Source organism: Manacus candei, unplaced genomic scaffold, assembly GCF_025592945.1.
Source record: "Manacus candei isolate 608988 ecotype Guabito, Panama unplaced genomic scaffold, ASM2559294v1 h1tg000002l, whole genome shotgun sequence".
Taxonomy (NCBI): domain Eukaryota; kingdom Metazoa; phylum Chordata; class Aves; order Passeriformes; family Pipridae; genus Manacus; species Manacus candei.
Window position 1 is genome coordinate 361,196 of NW_026138050.1, and position 21,601 is coordinate 382,796.

The 21,601-nt window shown below is 52.4% G+C and overlaps 1 protein-coding gene and 1 long non-coding RNA gene across 3 annotated transcripts in view; one reads left to right on the forward strand and one right to left on the reverse strand.

Annotated features, from left to right (window-relative positions):
• Positions 1–1,790: 1,790 nt before the first annotated feature.
• Positions 1,791–21,601, reverse strand: part of HS3ST4 (heparan sulfate-glucosamine 3-sulfotransferase 4) — a 53,434-nt gene continuing 33,623 nt past the window's right edge. The window contains exon 2 of the mRNA XM_051786799.1: positions 1,791–2,637. Coding sequence (XP_051642759.1) covers positions 2,001–2,637 — 637 coding nt within the window. The 3' untranslated portion in view covers positions 1,791–2,000. The remainder of the gene's footprint in view (positions 2,638–21,601) is intronic.
• Positions 8,140–10,735, forward strand: LOC127472993 (uncharacterized). Of its 2 annotated transcripts, none has more exons than XR_007905244.1 (4): positions 8,140–8,195; positions 9,485–9,574; positions 10,026–10,132; positions 10,234–10,735. It is a non-coding gene; the product is annotated as an uncharacterized LOC127472993 (long non-coding RNA). The 2 variants fall into 2 exon arrangements; XR_007905235.1 differs by lacking the exon at positions 8,140–8,195 and adding an exon at positions 8,216–8,362.

Genomic DNA, 21,601 nt, shown 5'->3' on the forward strand with positions numbered 1-21,601 from the left:
GAGATTCCTGGATATCCCTCTGGTGACAGGAACATTGGGCCTGGAGCTCCTCATCTTCCAATAAGTATCTTGCACCAAATCCAAATTATGCAACAACAGGTTTAGTTCAGGACCTGTTCTGACATTTTAATAATATGTGAAGCACTGTAAAATTATTCCTATTACATACTTCCAATTTTCCTGTAATAATTTGGAAGTTTGTGGGTTTCTGAAAACTGTGCTGTATCAGGAGCTGATTTTAAATCTGACCAGGCTGATGGGAACTGACGTGACGTCAGCAGGGACCTTGTGGTGCCCCTCCAGCATGGCCCATGCAGTAAATTGTCCAAATGGCTTCAGCTTTTATCATCCAATACAAGGCACCAGCACCACTTCATGGTGTAATGAACCACACGACAGGCCCTGGAACCCCAAGTAGGTTCAGTCTGTCACCCAGTGCAACGCTGATTTCATTTGGTTAGCTGGAGCCGTAGGGAGTTCTCCATTAATCAGAGCTGAGTCCTGGTTCTCCCGCAGCAATCCCGCTCTCCATGCTGCCAGGGACCTGCTGTCCAACAGCACGGGGCTTGCATGTCATTACATCCCACCCTGGAGGCATCTGTAGCCCTCATCAGAGCAAAGGGAGCAGCCGGCAGTATCCGAGCGTGCGAGGGACCGTTTCAGCAGCTCTGTGTTTCTTCCCCATTGTTCTCTCTCTGCCTGTTCTCTCTCTCATTTTCCTCAGCGATGGAGGTGGAACCCTGCAGCTGTGTCGAAGCACTGCTCCTGCTCTCTGCTGGGCCCAGCAAGCAGCTCCCATGGCGTTGGAGGATCCAGCTGGGATATAGGTTTAGTCTACAATTTCTACCAGGATTTGCAAATTTAGTTGACTTGGCCGTTTCCACTAGAAAGCACAGGTTTTGTGTGCTGAGCAGTGCTTGCCCTGGGAATTAATTACTGTTTTGTAATTCTGAAGTATGATGAAGGCTGCTTCCCTGTTCTGCAACCCCAGCTGTCCACAGCAAGCAGCAGGGATTGCATTTTCAAGGTGCAAATGAACAGCAGTGCCAGGGGTCCCAATGGTCAGACCCTGTGCTGGGGCTGTCCTCAGACCTCTGCCCTGCAGCCACCCCCGGGAGCGCCCGGCTCCGAACTGTGAGCAGGGCACGGCACGGCCTCGCCAGGAGGTGCTGCACAGACAAGGTGTGGCTTCACGCTGTGCCTTGGCCGGGCACTGGGAGCCTGGCTTGCTCCTGGAAACCTGGGGAATGTTCTTTCAGCTTCTAGGAGGGTGAGAGTCTGGGAGGATCCCAGTTCTGACCTCACTGAGCATCCCAGCAAAGCAGGAACAACTCTCTTCCAACAGTGGAGATGTACCAGTCGGAGGAGAACTGGGCCCAGGTGTTTGTGGCACTTAGTAAATTCTAGTTTTAGTGCAACAAGTAATTGAAACGTGGTGCAAATGAAGTTCTGTACATAGTTCCATTGCAGCATAACTGGCTTCATTCCTTCCACACACTAAGAGCAGTGTGCATATGAGTGCACACGGCGTGAATTTACCAGACCTGATGCCGTTGTTTGGGAAAAACTAAAATCCAGGGCAGGAGAAATCAAATATATGGGTTTGTCCCAGTGCTGGGTTTTGGGAGCTGCCCTCCCACCCAGCTCGCTGTGGCAGGAAGCCTGGTCCTGCCTGCCTGGCGGCAAGGGGGACACCAGCAGTGAAATGTCAACACAAAGTACCCCATCACCCCAAGGAGCCCTGCTCCCTCTGCCTCCTCCTCCTCCTCCCACCCACCCTTGACCCCCACTGTCGTGGTGGGGAGAGCCCGAGAGCAGCCCGAGGTGACAAGCCACTGCAGTTTCAGAAGTGGACACACGGAGCAACTTTGGCTGCAGCCCGGACAGCGCAAGAGCCTGGAACGCACAGGGCTGAGCCTCTGGCCTCGAGTGAGTTTTGAGTCTCAAATGATGACTCCCATCTCAAAAAATAAAAAAGGTTTTTTCCTGATCTTGTGTTTCTACTTATCACTTTCTTCCTGCTCCCACTGGAAATCTTGGCCCGTCATTTGGTAAAACATGACATTGAAGGGTTTGTAAAATTTCCGCAGTCTGTGGATGACATCTGGGTCTATTTTGGGGTGAGTTCGACCCTTGGACTTGCCCAAGCACCGGGGAGCACTGCTGTCCTCTGGCTTCTTTAGACAGGGAAACCCCTTGGTTTTATTAAAATAAAAATGCTTCTCTGTCACAATCCTTTTGAGGCCTAGGAAGTCCTGGACCTTGGCCATTTCCCCTGCTGGGTCAGTGATGAGCCTCTCACCACTGACAAAAAGGATCTGGGAGAGGGGGAAGTACTGGAGCCAGTTCTCCAAGTGCAGGGCATAAATCCCGATGCGGATTGCACTCCAAGAGGCGTCAATCAGCCCCAGAGTCCGGTTCTTGAAGGCCAGCACCTCGAAGGTGGGGATCTCCGGCTTCTTGGAGAGTGTCTGCGTGTAGTCCGAGATGGCCCTGGTGACCGGGTTCCGCACCACCACGATCAGCTTCGTGTCCTTGGCCATGGAGTGAATGCGCCTGGGGGCCTCATTGGTCACGAAGTAGCTGGGGGTCTTCTCCATGGTGATCTGGCCATCCAGCGTCTTGGGCATCACATTCCTGTGCAGAAGCAGAGGAGGGGGTTAGTGAGGGGCCAGGCAGGGGTGGGCATCCCAGCGTCCCTCCTGCCCTGTGCAAGTGTTGGCAGGATGTTCAGGAGGAGGGACGCTGTCACTCCCATAGGTCCCACAGACCCAAACACTTCTGACTTTGTTTCTTCTCAGCCCCTGGCCATGGTGGGCACCTGAAATGTTAAGTCAGCCTTGGTGACACATTATACAGGCAATTTGCCATAGGCATACGTAGACCAAAGCTAATTGACACTAAACCTGCACAATACCTGCCTGTTCAGAAGCCATCTGCTCCCATTTGCTCAATTAAGCCTATTCATTCCAGAGCTGCTGTACAGAGCAGCGCAGTTCGGATTACACAGGACCTTTTTGTTATGATGACATGCTTTTAAATGTCTCAGCTAATAAAACTTAATACAGAATAAGATCCCTTGCTTCTAGTACAATAATTAAATTTATTTACTATCTTGTGTGTGAGAAAGAATGACTTTTCTTTTATCTCTAATTCACATGCTCTGTCAATAATTAATTGCTGCTGGGTTTCGAGCTTCCCATGCAAGCACTTTTATTAGCCAAAAGGAATTTGCCTACTGGATAAATTAGCATGTAGCAAGATTTTCCTGGATAGCATATTACCATATCGTGAAATGAAACTGCAATGAAATAGCAGTTATGGCTAAGAAAATGAAGAGGTAAATGCTTGTCCCAGTGCCCCCAGTTAAGGATTATCATAGTGAGCCAGAGGGTACTTAGTGATGTCCCTTGCAGGAGCACCACTGCCTTGTTCACACCTCCTGTGCTGCCCGGGGCTGGAGGGGCTGGTGGCTGTGTCACCAGCCGGGCCCCTGCTCACTGCCCATGCCCACCTGTGCCGTGGCCCCAGCTGTGGGTAGCCCCAGCCCTGCCACGGTGCCCAGGAGTCACTGCTCCCGGGAAGTGCTCGCAGCACCAGGCAGGTCTCCTGTGGCACATGCAGGCTGGCCATGCCCAGATCTTGCAGGATTATTCCTTCATATTGCAACTGTTTTTTAGTACAAACATATGGTGAGGAAACAATGTGAATAGGCTGGAAATGGCTCTGTGAGAGCACCTGGGGCAGCAGCAACCACAGCGATGCTGACGTCAAACTGCTGGGTGTCAGGAAGACCCATTTCAGAAATCACATGGCTGAAGCCTGGAGCAGAAGCAGCTGACAGGCACAGCCCAGCTAGATGTGCCTGTCAGTGTAACCTCGTATTTGTGGCTGCTAAAGGCATCGGATGGCTTTAACCTCCCCCATAATTTGTGGTCGTGCCAGGCTTGTTCTGCTGAGGTGCTGCTGGGGGAGGCGAAGGGCTGCCACAGGGCTTCCAGTGCCCTCACCATTTTGGGTGAAGAGGCCAGTAGTTCCTGTGGCTGCCCCTCTCCTGCTGCAGAACCTTTCCAACTGAACAGTCTCTATCTGAGTCCCAGCAATGGGGCCTGTGGGGACACAGGGCTGCAGGGTTCCAGCTCCCTGTCTCAGAGACAGCATGCTGGTGGCCAGGCTCTCCAGGAAGCCCATCCCTCTGGCATCAGGCCCCACTGGAGCTGCCTTCCTGATGGCAAGGTGCCTGCAGTCCTCTCCTCTGCCCAGAGCACTCTTGTGCTTCATCCCTGCCTCGCATCAGCCACTTGAGTAGCAGTGACATGCAGGGAACAAGGATTAGTCAGAACGATACATCTTGAGGTATTTTTTCCTTTAAGAAAAGCCTGAACAATTAAGAGGTATGTGAGCATTTGCAGAATTACACACCAGCTTCTGTGGGGGGATCCAGCACCTGGATTTAACAGCCCTGTGGGAAGGAAGCAGCTTTTATGGCTACGCACATCACAGCAAGCCCACGGTACAATCAGAGATGAGCCCTCGGGTGCCCACAGGGTGCCCTTGGCCAAGTACGAGGTGGTGTGAGGGACTGGTGTGAGGAAAGTGAACAGAAAATGAGGCCAGGAGGCTGAGCACGTGGGCAGCAGCACTTGCCCGGAGGACAACAGGAGCAGAGGTGCTCCCTGCTGCTCACCACAAGCCTCTGACAGATGGGGTAGAAATTATGTCTCATTCTTGGGACAGAGCGGTGACAGGAGGGAGGAGAGATGGGGGCTGAGTAGGAGGAGGGTTGTTGGCTGCCAGGGGCTGCCACTGGCAGCATCACTCCGTGCCCATTCTCGTAGCCTGGGCTATTGGCTGGCAGTGGAGGATGGGGAGTGACCTCCAGAAAGGACCAGGGCCATGATCACAGGGTGTCTGTTCATGAGCACGGGGTGTCCGTTCCCCACAGCAGCACCAGTCACCCCAGGGTGTTTGGTTTGGTTGGTATAAACAACACACTGGGGGTTTATAAAAGGGGCACGAACAAACTATTAATTACAATGGCCCCTTCAGATGATGTCATCACAATAAACATGAGCCAAGAAATTGCAGAGCTAATAATCTGAAAGTGTTGCCACATTTAAAGACCATGTTCAACTCTGTGCACAATAAAGACAAATGGATGGATGGGTTGGTGCTGAGGAGAGACAGCGGGGAAGCAGAGATCAAGGAAAAGAGGAGAGAAAGCAGATTCAGCTTTTGCTGTACAGTTTTAAGGATAAAGCTGGGAGCTGCAGTGAGTCCTCGAGACACCTCAGCCCTGCAGAGCCTGGAACAACTCTGGCTCTGGAATGTACACGCAGAAAGGCTTTTCCCCCAAACTCTGCCATGTTTCAGAGTCCCTTCCCAGCTGCTGCCCTGTTGAGGCAGGTGCCTAGCTACACCGTGCTGGTGAGCGGGGCTTGAGCCCGCAGCCTCGGAGCCAGGGGCCCTGCACACAGCCTGTAGCACTCAAAAGCTGCTGCCAGAGAGCGGCACACGGCACCGCCGGCTCCCGCTGCTGGGAATAACAAGGGTGTTAAAGCTGGAGCAGCCCAGCCACTGGCACGGCAGGAATGCTCCTCAGAGCAGTTAACCTTCAGAGAGCTGCTGCCATGTGCTCTGCCCTAATTGCATGTGCGCCGATGGAATGCTAACCAGATCCGTGTGCTCGGGCAGAGCGATGCTGCATCGCTCTCCTGCGGCGGCTGCTGCAGAGTAGTTTGCAGCATGGGGCTGTGCCTTTGCTCCTGGAGGGGACACGTAGCCTTTGGCACACACTCTGGCTTTCCCTGCAGCGTTTCTGTCCCTTCTGAGGCCAGGCTGGTTGGTGAAGAGGCACAGCCATGCTGTAACCACACCCGACATGCCTCCGCAGAGCAGCCCAGGAAGTAAGGGCTGGAATGGGACACGTCTACTCATGGTCCTGTCACTGGTGTCTCCCCGCCTGCCGCTCCTCCGTCTCTATTGCTGCCCACCTGAAAAAGGGGAGCAATTACAACGAGCCCCTGGCAGGAGCTCCACTGCCACTGGCATGGACAAGCCATGGTTTTTAAGATGAGAATGGATGTGGCACTTAGTGCCCCGGTCTAGTAACCGCGGTGGTATTGGATCAAGGGTTGGACCTGATGATCTCAGAGGTCTTTTCCAACCCGGCTGATCCTATGATTCTGTGAAGCCCTCTGCTCCCTCGTGGGACACGCGTCATCCCCTTGTGTTGTTGGTGCAGCATTGCTGAGCTGTGCAATGCCAAAATGAAACTCTCATGTGGGACTTGGGTCCAGGAATTACCTGGTCCTCCAAGCAGATTGATCCAATATGTATTACTGGGTGCTTGCTTGGGCTTTTGACGTTTCTCTGCTTCCCTGTTCATTCCCCAGTGCTGTGCCAGAGGCTGAGGAGGGCCAGGCTCCTCTGTGCACCCCCAGGCCCCTGGGCTGCATGGGGACTTGCTGCCACCACTCCTTCATGTTTCTGCTCTGTGCATGGAAGGGCCCCAGTCACTGCAGGCAGCTGGCAGGACCCCTGGCTCCCACGTGCCTTAGCTTGAGACAGAGGCCAGCTCTAAGCTCTCATTGGGAAAATGTGCTGTAGTAATTGTTCTTAACTGCTGGCTTCAGACGAGCTCTCTATTTTCAAAGGATACATTTTATAAATTTGTGAATTTGCATGTTGCCAAAATCCCCTTGTGGTTTATTTAAATCCAGATTATCTTGTTTATTCCTTCAGTCACAGCTGTCATTTATCTCTGTGTAGGCAGCTTGTTCACGACGTTGCAGGTTTCCTGCAATCCCACTCAAAAGGAGTCTTTGTTAACTGTATTTTCATGTTTTCAACAAGAGAAAAAGTTCATAGCTAGGGGGCTTGGGGAACCGCAGAGGAGGACATGGATTTGCACGACTGCCATGGAAAGAGGTGATGGTCAGATACTGCAAGTGTCACCTGCCCACAGAGCTTCCTCATAGTGGAATAAACATCTGCTTTTGTCTTCTGAAAAGACAAACATGAAGTCCTTTTCCTTTTTATTATTAACACATTCTGGTATAATTGCTTGAGCTGTCAGCTGTGACCTGCCAATAATTCAACAGGCGTGGGACTTTCAAGGGGAGAGCGGCATTGCAACTGAGCCTGCAGAATGCATTAAAAGCAGAACCCATTTGCTGTAAGCCCCCGAGTCAAATCTCTTGTTGAATTTGTTCAAACATAAATTTACAGCTGAATTTACATAGGTTTAATGTTTTATAATCTTTTCGGTCTGTGAATCTATATTCAAGAGTGAGTGCATTAGCTCAGAAATATTGTGCTTAACGCTGAAAATAATTTTAATCTCTCCAAAGTCCAATCCTTTGCACATCACTAAACCTCAGAAGCCAATCCCTTCTAATAAGAGACACAAAACTTGCATCTGTCGCTGCCTAATAGATTCACACTGCTCTAATTCAAACGGCTCGCACATGTCTGTTAAAAACCATTAAACGCAAATTGTAAAGCACTTTCAGAAAAGCGGGTGCCAGTTCAGACTGGGGCCAAAGGAACACAAATTGTCCACAGGAGACTCACTGGAAGAGTTTAATGGTTAGGAATCTGGTGGCTGGGAGAAGGAGTGAACCATCCTTCTCTGTGACTTGAGCTCTGCTTTTTCAGGACTTAGAATCCTCAAGCGATGGTTGCCTATACCGTTGGTTTCCTCTTGTCTCCAAGACAAGGAGCTTCCCCCCTTCCCAGAGTTCCCCAGGCCATTTGGTGTCCATGCAGAACATGCTCACGAGGGGTAGTTTGAGATTGCAAGGACACTTCCTTGCCCCATGCCAGCCACATCCCTGCTGAGCTTCTCCCCAGTGTCTCCCAGGCCATGCAGGATATGGGAACCCAGGACGCTACAGCCAGAGTGGGGGCAGCCACAGATCCCACTGCAGCCAGGCAATAAGAAGCAGTCAGGGCTTGGGAGTGTCTCAGTGCCCCTCAGCAGGACCAGTCATGCCCCCATTGCTGCCAGGGGCCGCCTGGAGCCATCTCTCCATCCACAACATCGGCCGGGATGGAGCACGGCCCTGGGTTGCCATACCAACGCAGGTGCTAACGGGTGTTGACTAACTGTGAGCCGATCGGATCAGAGAATGGTAGCGCTGAGTTGCCATGGCAACTGAGATGCCAAATTGGAAATGGTGTGGATAGCAAAGGTGCTCAAGAGGTGGCAAGTGTGCGCAGGGGGCAGTGCCTGGCCGGAGGCTGCAAGCACCCCAGTGGGCATCTACCTGCCCAGGCCACCCACGGCTCCTCCTCCTGGGGTGGTGGGATGGTTCAGGGCACTGCAGCAGCTTGGCTGTGTCCCACGTGCCAGCCCCAGGTCCTCCATTTCATGGGGCACAGCTCCCCTGCTTCCTTCTTCCCTCTCCTCCTCCTGCTCCTCCTCCTCCTCTGCTGTCCTGGCAGACACGGCCAGGAGTCAGTGCTGCTCACTGTGGCAATCCCCAAAGGATTCGGTTCCCCAGCCCAGGGGTGCAGGGCACATGCCTGGAGGGATGATTCCACCCACGAGCATCATTCAAGCCACTCTCCCAGACACTGAGGAAAATGCCTTTGGAGCACAGCCTATTTCTAATGTGATTTTTCATCATCTCACCTAGTCTACAGTCCAAAAATCACAATGAAAGGGCCTCTGTGTCTCCACAAAATGCAAAATCTTTAACGGCTCATTGGCATGTGCTTAAGTTGGCCCGGATAAGAAGTTACTCCTGAGAACCTGCTATTGATTCTGTCAGGGATTCAAAGGTTTTATAGGCATCGCTCAGGATCTCTTTAGTACTTGTACCTTCTTAATGGCTCTCATCACCGATAGAACTGGAAACATCCCCCAGTGCCCTGGGAAGCAGCTGACTCCATCAGCCAGGAGCTGATGCCGTGCTGCTGCCCAGGAGGGTGTCTGCCCTCCCGGCCAGCTGGGTGAGCCTCCTGGGCACCCTGGAGGGAAGGTCCTTCCATGGCTCCTCCAGGGTCTTTAAGGAGGTGGGGCAGACACTGGGGCTAGGGAAAGCGGTGGGCAAACTGCACCCGGGAAGGCTCCTCTCCTCCTACCACTATGCAACAAAATCAGTGGGCAGGTGGCTGAGTAGCAGACAGAAATATAAACATGCTCTGATTTCACTGGGACCATCTGGCTCAGGCATGATAGGCGGGTAGGGATGCTATAATCATGGACAGAGAACTAAGCTGATCCATTAAAGTCTTTTAGCAGAAGCAACTATGGAACCTGTATTAATCCAGCAATGCTTTGTGAACAGACATCACAAGGTTAGATCCATTCAGCTGCAATTAAAACCAACCCTCACTGATCAGGCTGGCTGGGAGAGCTGTTGCAGCATTGTGTTCCCCAAGGCTCTCATGAGTATAGACTGTTGATGCTCACACAATACAATCTGAAATTATGATCTAAATGCTAAATCTTGCTTTCTTCTGTTCTTTCCCCAAGTGGATCTCCTCTGGGACATGGCTGTTGCCTTGTGCCAAAATCCTTTGCCTATCTGACTGCATGGCTCTCATACAAATTGGACAGGTTCAGGTTAGTGCTGTGGGGTTCCACTGCCCTCCTCGTCAGCAGCTGTGGGATGCACAGGGGTGTGTTTGCTTCTGCACTTGAGGAGCTCCTGGCATGGCTGGGAGCACTCAGCATATCTGTGCCAGCACACACGGCCCTGGGTGTCACAAACAGCCCTCAGCACCACTCAGCTTTGCTTGGCTCTGTGGATGGAGATGCATGTTCAGTGTGACACTGTTTGACCAGGGATAAATTTGGCCCAATCTCTCCAATTTTAGTGCAAGATTTATTGGCGGTCAGTATGCAGCCATGAAACAGGTTGTAAAAAAGGCAGAAAACGCCTATTTCTAACCCCTGTGCTGTCAAAATTGTTTTGACTAAGCCTCACTACCGTTCTCTACAGAAGCACTGCAATCCTATTCACAGGGAATCTCTTAGCGTCATCTACCAGATTTAATTACTATATTTGTCACAGTTATAGCAAAGCAGCCCTAGTCTGAGCTTCTTGCACAGCGCTGGAACGAGCACTTACAGGCAGGCAGTGGTGTCCTGCCTCCTCTCACTGAGGATGTTCAAGTCAAGGTAGTCTGCTCCCAGTCCAGCTTTCCCTTCAACACAGGGGTTCAAGTCCCTTCAGTGACAGCTCACTCACTTTCCACTATTTTTTGCCTTCCCTGTGCCAGTCCCCAGGCCCCTGCAGCTACAATGGGCCTGTGTCACATGAAATGCCCACGCACGTGCCATCTCCGCTCGCAGGACAGAAATCCTCTCTGAACATGCAGTCCAGTGCACCTTGTTGGCAGCAGTCATTGCAGACCTTCACCTCCCACTCCCTTGGGATTTCTGATCTGGAAGCTCTGCCAATACACAGCACGATGAGCCCCTCATCGCCAGCTGTGTCCTCCTACCCCAAGCACAGTGGCAGGAACCCGCACGGACACCCGTGCAGGAGAGCTCCCGTCCAGCTTGGCCTTGCCAGTTGCTAACTGATGCCCGTGGAAGTTTCAAAGACTGTCAACAACACAGCCCACAGTATTGCAGGCTGTGCTTCCTGGAACAGTCAGCTGGATTTGGGAAAGCTACAGGTGAGCAGGAGAGCTGTGTGCACACCATGCATCTGATGTTAAACACGGATCAGGCTCATCTGGGCATTTCAAACCTACTCCAGTTTCCCAAATATGTGCCTTTCCTGGGAGGGAAGGCCATGAAAATAGAATATTAAAATGTAGTGGTTTGGAGCTACACATCATGAGGAGTCTTTTTTCATCTTCTGGAAAATTTACTTATACCAGGAAAAACACTCTCACAATAACGGCTGCCTAAGTGAAAGCACCGTGGCTGTATCATGCTAAAAGCTTTTCAGGGAAAACAGTAAATAAATTCCACTCTTCAGATGTATCTGGATGTTATTCTAACACAGTGCCAGAGTAATAGGTGAGCCATCAACAGCTAAAAGGCTGACAATTGTTATAGAGGAGCGATACTGCCAAACAGGCTGAAAACACATCCCGTGCAGAGCTCCAGCGCTTCTGGCAGACGGGGATGGGAGAGGGGCTCCCACCCCACTGGCATGGAAAGGCTGGACACAAAACCACCATCAAGGCTGTCACAGGAGCCCCTGGCTAGTCAGAGCTAGTGTCCAGAAGCATGACTCTCTGCACCTTCCCACCTGCATGTTCCCTTTCTAGTTGTAAACAAGACTGGTCCATGCAGGCCACCAGTGCTGCAGGCTGAGCAGGTGAAGGGGGCAGGTGGGGAGGTGACAGGCTCTCAGGGGACAGCAGATGCTGGAGCAAGGCCAGTCCCAAATCCCTCCACATAGACACTGTGTGGCAAGATCTTCCCAACTGCATTAAACCTCTCAGCTGTCCAAAGCACATTACCCCACTGTTTTACCTACAGTGGGCCAGAGTTTGCATCAAGCCCCTGGAGCCCAGCAGACACCCTGAGCAGAGCCTGGCCCTCCACTTGCCATTCCAGGCAGCAATACACACCACCATGCCATGCCAGCCTCCTCTCTGCCTCCTCCCCATGCAAGTGGGAGCCACCTCAGTTCCAGCATCAGACAAGTTCTGTGGTAACCAAGGCACATCCCACAGTGACCACAAGGACCACGCAGATCTGAGACTCCTCCATTCCCTTCCTGGAGCTGCTCCTCTGCCCCTGGAGGGAGCAATGCCAGCCAGGCAGCTGCTGAGGGTGCAGCTATTAATTATTTGCTTCTGTCAATTATTTCAGGGTTTAAGTTCATTTATTATGTATGCAAAAATGGTAATACATTGGCATCTGTATGTCTTTTAGGTATACAATATCCTTATTATTCAAAGTGTTTTTTCCTCCATAATTGAATGGTTTACCTTATTATCACACTATGTTAATGACCCAGCATTTCCATTTTTCTATAGGATGCTTAATTGTAAGCAAAGTGCAATCAGAATCAGAGATGCCATCTGTAATTGACAGCATCATAATAACAGCTAGCATTGCAGGAACAAAGTACCAAAATAAATGGCAGCAGGGAGAAAGCTGCTCTGAAAGCCCCCAGGAAGCTGCTCTGGGCTGGGACAGAGCCCATCCACATGGGATCCTCTCCCCAAGTGCTGACAGTTTGGGCATTAACACAGATAGAGTGCTATTGATATCAGTTTGTACATTTAATCAGGTTTTTTGCAGTTTTCAGTGAGATGTGAACTATATCCCCATCCAAGGCATTTGGTTCAAATCAGCTGAGACAGAGAATAATCAAGATTTATGATTCTCATTCTGACTCAGATCACACAGTCAGTGCAAACGGTACCAGAGAGCTTCCTCCCCGAGCCCCAGTGACATCCCTCTGCTCACCCCCACACAGTGATCTAGTGTCCACCCCAGGAACTGTCACGACACTGCTGCGGCTCCACACAACGTGACTCCAGGTTCCCCAGTACCCCCGGGCACTGTAGGGGCACCGCAACCCAGCTGGGGGTTGGTTGGCAGAAATCAATAAAACAGCACTTTGCAAAATAAAAGGGAATTCATCTTGTTGTGCCTCACAGCACAGCTCAGAGCAGCCTGAAGCAGGAGCAGCCTGTGGTGTGTCTGACCTCCCTTACCCAGAACATTCTTGCTGGGGAACCACATGACTGGTTCTCACAGGTGATTCACACCTGTCCCCGCAAGAGCCAGGGGCTCAGGAGCAGAGCGAGCACTGGGATTGCAGAGGGGAGGGCCAGGGATGGCTCAGGAGGCAGCTCCCAGCAGCAGTAAGGGCTGTCAGCACATCCTGGAAGCAGTTCCATTTCCAGGGGCTCATCACCAGTCCAGGGAGCTAGAGCTCTCCAAGACCTCAGCTGGGAAGTGAATGTTTGAATAAAAACTAAATGATCCAAAACCAACTCTAATAAAACCAGCCAGGTGATGGGAACAGAGCAGTGGCAAGGCTGTTTCCAAGCCATTTTGAAGGCAGCCGTGCTGTGCGCTGCCGGCTGGCCGGGGTGTGCTGTCCCTGGCGCCCGGGATGCTCCGATGGGCTCCTGCCCAGACATCTGCTCCACCAGTATGAGACAGATGCGAGCCCGGGCCAGGCAGCCCAGCCACAACTGTGGAGGTGTGTTCTTGCACATCCACAGGCTACATCCACACTGCCCAGCAGACCTGGGAGGATCCTTCCCTGGGCAGCACAGCCACAGCATCTCAGCCCATAAACCCCGTCTCACGTGTGTGGTTCACTGCACCCTGGCACCAGCAGTGGATCCGTTCAGGAATGGGGTGATGGGAGCTCCAGCTTGATTGTCAAAGGCAGAGGGTTGGGACAGGGAGCGTGGGCTCCTCTTTGCTCCTGCACTGCTCGGAATGAAGGTGGAGACGCACGTCAGCCATGGAGGGAAAATAAACTCTGTTATTTATAATGCTGGAGCGACACTGCCTGTGCAGGGACCTGGTCATGTTCTGCTTCGTCAGGGTTTGCTGAGCCACCTTTTCCCACACACACCGTGTGTGGCACCACTCAGGGTCAGCCAGGGCTCTCCATTAATTCACACATGCAGTGTAACATCCAAGTGAGCGAAAAAACAGCCCAATGCCACTCCAGTCAATAGAGTAAACAATTCATGGTTTGGATAAACAGAATTGCTAGTGCTGAAGAGCCCTGGGCAGCACTGCACACTCTGATTAGTGTAAATGCTAAACACAAACCAATTAACACCCTCTAAGTCTGCTTATCTCATGTCACTTAGTGCTAAAATAAAGCCTAACACTAAATACACACATTGATTTAGCCATTAAATCTAACATCACTCAAAACAGTTCATTATATCACCAAAAAACAAATAAAGTTACCTGATTTTTCAGAACCTGCTGTATTATGAGTAACAACTCAATTGCTCCACCCAGCACCAAGGAGTTACTATTGACACTGAGAACAGATTGGTACAGCTTTGCCCCAAAATCAAACCTGGGGTCACAGGCAGAGGTCACAGGTGATATCCCTGCATGACCTCAGGCAGCGCTCCTGTGGAAACACTTGGGGCCCACCTGATGCTGTGCCACCAGCTACAGCACCCAGGTACAAACATCACCATCGCTAAGAACACAATTGCTCAGCTGGTGCCAGCATGAGTCCCGGGCATCCATCAGCCCTGCTAAGGGAGAGGACAGACTCACCACACAGTTCCAGCAAACCCTACTGGCCGGTGCCCCTTTCCAAGTGCACAACCAGCAGCGACAAAACACACTCCCCTTAATCCCTGAAGAACCAAAGCTACTTTGGGTTTGATTTGGGCTCTATATGACTCTCATCTAGAAACGACTGGAAGCTGGTGTGTAAGAAGCAGATGATGGGAAAAGCCCATCGGGGGTATCCTGCCCTAACAAGAACCGTGAGCAGGTGGGGAATGATGGGTGGATGTTAGTAGGCAGTGTGGGATGTTTACATTCCTAATTACAAGGACTAATTCTTCGCCTTGGCCAGGTGTCCCTTCTGCAGACAAGGTTAATGGGATGTGAGAGGCCACAGCTGCCACAGCACCAAGTGAGGAGGACAAGCAAGAGACAGCAGCATTAATCAGCCAGGAGCCATGCAGAAATGGTTATCTCAAGCTGTTTGGAAGCATGGAGTAAAAATAAATCTCCCTGAGTTTAATATTCTGCCAGTCAGCTCCTTTTTGTAGGTGGAATCTATTAAAAAATTATCTTTCTGCTAAAATGCTAAAGTATTTCTGACATTTAACAGCTTGCTTCGAGCGAAAAGGTGCAATAAATACATGGGAGAGCTAATTGGCACCAGAACACCCAACATCCAGCCCAGCATGAGCAAGCAGTGCTGTGCCAGCTCCTGACAGGTCTGGCAGGCCTTCCACTGAGCACAGTGCCCTGGCTCCCACTGTCCTGCTCAACTGAGGGAACTGGGAGGTTCCCACTGTCATCCAGCAGTTGCCAACAGAGCGGTTGGAGCTGAGGGTCCAGGGGACACGTGCTGCAATCTGGTCCTACCCAAGTCTCCACTTTGAGGTACTTGGTTGCTGCAAGATGCAGAAGGAACTGCTTGGCAATGTGGTCTCAATAAAAATTAAAGCTTTAACAAGAAGCCAAATAGCTACAGCTAATGCTCTTCTGAATGAGATCTAAATTTTATTCATAAGCATCAGTGTCAGGACTAAAACAACGGTTTTATAGACCCTATGAGCATAAACAGCTCCACTGATTCAAAAACAGAAACTGCACTTCTGAATGAATCAACTCATTCATTTGGAACAGAAGCACCATTCTAAGTACATGCCTCAAATAAAAGAGAGAGCCAGAGACGGTATTCTGGTGAGCCTGCTTCCAAGGAATGCACTGTGCAGAGGATGGGAGATGAGAGGGTGAAGACTGGGAATATGCTAGGGAGAAGGAGCAAAGATCACTCAGGGACTGCCTAGGACGTGACTGGAGGTGGGGTGGGATGGTGTTCCCATCTCATCTGCATGTGGAAAACAATCCCAGATGGAAAAGAAGAGTGCTATGCTGCTACGGAAATCCCTGCTGAGCTCCAGCATTCAGAAGGGGCTGGCTCTGGCACCTGTTGAAATGGTCTTCATTCATTTGGGGTCAACGCCTTGGAAAAGGGGGCGAGCTGTATGGCTAACAACTAACTGATAAGAGATTTTTAGAAAAATAGCTCTTGGAGAGTGCTCTCAGACAGACAGGTAGAAGTCAGGTAGCCCACGGTGTGGTATGTGTGTGTGGGTCATGGTGAGACCACGGTGGCCAGAGAGACTCCAGAGTACAGGTGAAACAGGGTTGGAAAACACACTGTGTATTCCATGAAGAGTTTGTTATGCTGCTAATGGAGCCGTAACGGGCTCTGGACCGTTTGTTCACTTTACAAGGCCAATTAAGGACTGTGCAAGAGGGAAGCGTAAGCTCCGGCACCTCCACTCTCACAGCCCTTCTGCAAGTGGGAATGGGACCGAGCAGTTCCAGTTGACAAGGAAACCACCCAGATACCATGATGTTCATCCAACCCTGACAGCCCAGAATCCTGGTCAGGACAAGCCAAGCAAGCCCCCTGCCCCAGGCAGCCCCCAGCCTCCCAACAGCCCTGTGAGCTCAGGTGATGCAGAGCCGCTCTCCTGGGAGAGCCCGACTTTGCCGCTGCTGCGCTTCCCGTAACTGGGGCAATATATCTGTGGCCACAAATGAAAGATCAATATTTATTTAACAGACACACTACCCTTTAGAGCCCCTTAATTGTCAATTAATCATCATTAACTGACAGTAATTGAACACGCTGAAAGCTGCGATCGCAGCTTTCCCCCACAGCAGGGCCCTGGCGCAGGCACCAGCAGAGGTGAACAGGATGGAGGTGGCAAGTGGAAGAAGGACCACAGTGGCACTGCCAGCCCTGCAGGGATGATCAGGGACTGCCGCACCCCAAGCTGTGCTCAGCCCATAGCAACCTGTCACTGGCAGGACAGAGCTCTGTGGGCTGGGGATCCTCACAAAACAAAGGGTCAGCCCTGGAACAGGCAGGTGCCTCTCTCCCTGCAGCAGTCCCACAGCCCTGACATGCTGGTGCTTTGGCTTGTCTCAGCTCCCATGGGAAAGGCTGAGAGTGGAAAGGAGAGGAGTGAAGAGCTCGTCAAGAAGGAGGACATGGCTCTGCTCTGCCTGCCCAGGGGCTGCAGTGGGTCCTGGTTAGCGGGAGCACCCATCCAGCACCCGTCCAGAATCCTGATGCCACTCACCTGCTTGCCATGTGCTGCCTGCTGGAGGCACAGCTGGTAGCAGACTCTAAGCCCAGGGGATGCCTTTCCCTTGGGAGAGAAAAGCTGCAGTTTGTTTCTTTCCAGATTTTACAGGAATACATATCAGCAGTGCAAGCACCAGCTCTTCCTCCCTTGGCTGCCAGGGCTGTGGGGTGTGAGCCTGACCACAGGGTGCTGCTGGAGGGACCCGAGGGGGACCCGGGGAGATGCTCAGCCACTGACACAAGTGTTTTGAAGAGCGCTGTTTTTCAGACACCCTTGCACATTGGATGGCTTTAGAGATATTGGTGTGCTCTCTAAGTCTGGGGCTTTGGACAGCTCTACCCTATGTTTCTGGTGTCACAGTGATTAAGCAACAAAATCTAATGTTGCCCTTGGTGGGAATGCAGGAGACCACGTGGGTCTCAGTGCCAGCGGCTGTGCGGGGTGAGCTGGAAGAAGGAAATGCAAATTCCCTTCCTGTAAGGACGACAGTGGCATGAACACTGACTTTATTAAAATGCAGAATTATTTCAGGGCCCTTTGTTTAGCTCAGAGCCTGGAGGTAATTTATGCACAAGGATGGAGCAGCGAGGGCTGTGTTCAGCTGCCTGGCACTGCCAGCAGTTCTTGGCTTGTGCTCCGGGTGTGAAAGCTTTCCAGCTCTGGAGGGAAGGTCTGGAAACCCACAGTCTCACTGCTTGTTCTTGCTGAAGAAGTTTTCCTGTCCCCACAGCTCCTGTGTACAGTTGCTGGGGTCGGGGCCTTTAACACAGAGGCTAATTAAGTGTTCACTGATCAAGTCAGCTGGTCTTCTGCTCCTCAATGGCAGAGCTATTCCCTCTCTGCCCACCCTTCTCCTGCTGCCTGGGAATAGCCTTGCTGTGCTGGGGCCTGGAGCCTGCTGCACTGAGATGCCTGCACTGAGTCCTGCTGATGGTGTCCCCTTGTGCTTCCCCACAGCTTCCTTGGGAACAAAGCAGGAGCACTGACACCCTGCAGCCTGGCCAAGGAGCCTTTTGAGCCGCAGGCAGTGAGGAGGGGACCCGCTCCCTGCCCCACCATGGCTGTGAACTGCTTATGGGAACTGCAGCCACCAGACATGCCCTTGCCGCTGTTCCACCCCAGGTACCCTCAGGCCAGGCAGTTCATGGACTTTGCAGCCCATGAATTCTCTTAGGATTTGGAGACTCATAGCTGGCAATCCAAGCCTCTGTAAGTTCTGATCAAAACTCGGGCTTTGGTTGGCACTTCTGCAGCTTTGGCCTCTGTATTAAAGGGAAGCAGGCAGGATTTGGCAGAAGAAAACCCAGAACCTGGCACAGAGATGACAGTTCTTATGAAGAAACACCAGAACTCAGTGGGATGAGGTTCAGGAGTCCAGGACTCAGCGTACCTGTCCTGGTCTGCACATCCTGCAAACGGATATGGAGACCATGAAATAGGGGTGTCCCACAAGCAACAGAAGGTAGACAGAAGAGAGGTCCCACTGAAGAGGCTGAAGAGCACATTTGTCCATCACCACAGTCCTGGGAGAGGATCCAGCCACCACTGGTGGCCTGGGGGAGCTGGCAGAAGGCTTGGACCATTATATTCTGGAGAAGGTTCAGCCAGGTGCTGAGGTGAAGCGGCACAGCCCAGGGGCAAGGAAGGGTGCCAGCCTCTGTCCTGGCAGTGGCTGGGGGCTGCTGCAGCAACACGGATGCTCTTGGGTGTGGGGAACGATGTCAGGCACTTCACCCGAGCATCACTACGAAGGCAAACAGGCTCCTGGAGCTTGCTGACAGGGAGGTTTATTGAAATGAAACCTTTGCAGCAGGTTATGTGCTCCTGTTTTGAGGAGCTTAAACTATGTCCAAGATCAGGTTAGATTAAATCCTTGAATTCCACTGCTGCCCAGGAAGCCCCATCTAGGCCGATTTGCATTTTCATCTGCATACTAATGCTGGGCTTTAATCAACAAGGAAACTTTCCAGCACATTGCTCCAAAGGTAAACGTCTGCAGCGGAAAGTAAAGGGGGGGGGGAAAGCAGGAGGAGCCCTCATCACTGCACTTCTCCCCAACTACTGCACGGACTGGATTTGCCACACCCCGACTGGACACAGGGGCTATGCTGCCTAATCTCGGGAGCTGCACAGCTGGCATTAGGTTCTGCACTGCTGGGGCTGTGCTTGGGGAAGATTATAGTGTTTGACACAAAGTCTGGCTTCACTAGCCAGGTTTATCACCTGGTAAAGCTACTGTGCCCAGATATTAGAGGCAGAGCAGAGGGCCTGTTATTAACAGGAGAAGGAACAGGGGAATAAATCCAAGACTTCTGCTTTTGTGCAGGTGGGATGCAGATTTAGGTTGCAGAAGATCTGTGCTCTCTGTGTGACTGAAATCCCACCCCACCCCTGTACACATCGATCCTGGCAGCTGGTCACAGCCCGCAGGTTGGCAAGAGGAGGGATGGGGTGCTGGGAGTGCATGGAGCCGAGAGCCTGGAGCCAGCCACCCCTCTGAAGGGAGTGCCTATTCTTAGGCGGGTATTTGGATGCAGTTCAGAGGAACCTGCCTTGTCACACATTTAAATTCCTCTCCCCACAGTGGCACAGTGACAGAAGCCTTCCCGTATGGTGCCGTGGGAGGGAAAGCTTCCGCCCGCCATTGTCTGCACGGATACCAACCGGCGTGCTGGGCGCCTGCCATCGGCACGGGCTGGCACCCCCGAACTGCGCCGGCTGCTTGGGGCGGCGAGAACCCACAGCCGGGGCAGCACTGGAAGCAGGTGCCCCACACCATGTGGGGCCCTGGCCAGAAAGCATCCACTCACGGCATCTGAACACCCTGTCTCACCCACCAAGCACCCCACTTCCCTACACCTCTTCACCTCTCATTCCTCACAGGTGATCTCCTCACCACCATGCTACCAATTACTATGCAAAATAATCATGCTAATCCAGCAGTGGGGCCCCGGCACTGAGACCATGAGTGCAGTGCTGCCTGTGGAAAGGCTGGGCCAGCAGCGCTGGGAGAGCACAACTGGGAAGGAGCTGCAGAAGCCTCAGGTTACTTGGAAGGAAAATGGCCATGGCCTCAGCAGTAAACGGTTCTGTAGTGAGAACAGCTTTGTTCCAGTTGGCAGTGGCATGATGTGCCACCAGCCTGCTGGCCTGCGCCCTGTCCTGCCCTGGACAGCTGTTCTGGTGCACTGCATGCCACCACTGCCCTTGCACTGCCACTGCAGGGCAGCGCCGCACCACCCCTGCCCCAGCCCAAGCTCGTGCCTGCCCTGGTTCCCGGCTACCAGGGAAAATGCTGACAGGTCTGGTTTCAAAAGAAAGCACTGCATTCCACAGACTTTCCTAGAGGAAATGTTTCTTCTCTGTACTTGAAAGTTTCCTGAAAGTTTCCAGCAAACTGGGGTTGCAGGTGAGCAGAGGCAGGGTCAGCCCATTCTGTGTGAGAGGCAGCCATACAGCCCTGCTGCAGCACACAGAGGTGTGAGGACATTAATCACCATGGCTGAGCTCCTTTCCTGCCACTGTGTCACAGCCCTAATTATGCTTGTTAAGTGGAATGTCTTCGTGGCACTTGCTCGGGGCCATGGCTCATTCAGATAAGACAGACCCAGATCAATGCAGTTTGACAGGAGATGCACTCCTAGTTCCCCCTGTCCTCAAGGCACCATCACCTTCACAGTGCCTGACCCCTGAGCAGGGAATGCTGCATGGGCTGTGCCCCTCAGAGTGCTCCTGCCCAGTGAGGAGGGCATCTTCCCAGAGCCCAGTGACCCCCATGTCCCCGATGCGCTCCGGGGAGGGAGGTCTCCAGTGTGGGTCTGTGCCACTGTGCTGACACGATGTATCTGCACCGCTCTCCACTGAGCTTCTACCAGGAGGCACCAGCCTCCTTGGGAAACCTGTTCACATTACCAAGAATGATAACCCCAACTCAGTCCAAGCTCTGCAGAAAAGCTGCTGTTCCCGTGTGACCCCTGGCCTTCGAAGGGCTCTGCCTTTCACGGCTGTGCTGAGCACAGGACAAAGTTGCTTGCGCACTCAACACTGCTGGCACCACAGGTAATCCCATTAGATGTTTCGTGTTATCTGACCAGACACAAATGCCTCGCTCTAAGGCAGAGCTGGCTCCACCAGCTCCAGCCAGTGATGCTCGTTCTGAACGTGTCACCGCTGCTCGTGGGCAGATGCTCACACTGCATCCCAGCGGCACGGGCTCGGAGCAGGGAGAGGGCCAGGAGCCACAGCCAGTCTGGGCACACCTGCTGGCTGAGGCCAAGTGGCCTTTCCCACTGCCACCTGAGGCTTTTCCAGACTCCCTGTATTTGCTATGCCTTTTGCAGCTCAAAGGGACAGGCCGTGCTTGTTGGAGGCAGCAGGACAACTTCCCTGCCTGAGACAGAGCTCCAGGCAGTGCAGTGTCTGTCAGCTCTCATCACCTCAACAGCCTCAGTCCACGTGGATGCATTTCAGACCAAATGCATCTCTGGCTGAGGAGTGCTTGGGGACCGGCAGTGATGGATAGAGGTGGTGGCTGCCCTGGGCAACCTCAGACTCATATGGAGAGACGTCTCCTTCCTGTCAGAGGAGGAAAAAGCTATAATCTGCTCTAACTGCTGCTGTGATTTTCTTATCCATCACAGTGGCAGCTTGTTTATACCCAGGACCCACTGCTGCACGGGCAACAGAGGAGGAGAAATGGGGCAGTTGCAGGAAAGCAGCGGGAGCACCTGATGGGCTGGAGCATCAAGACCAGCGGGATGAGTCCTGCTGACCAAAGCCAAAGGCAGGTGCCCAGGAGAAGGGGGTGCAGCATCAGTCCTATGTACCCCCGGAGCAGTGG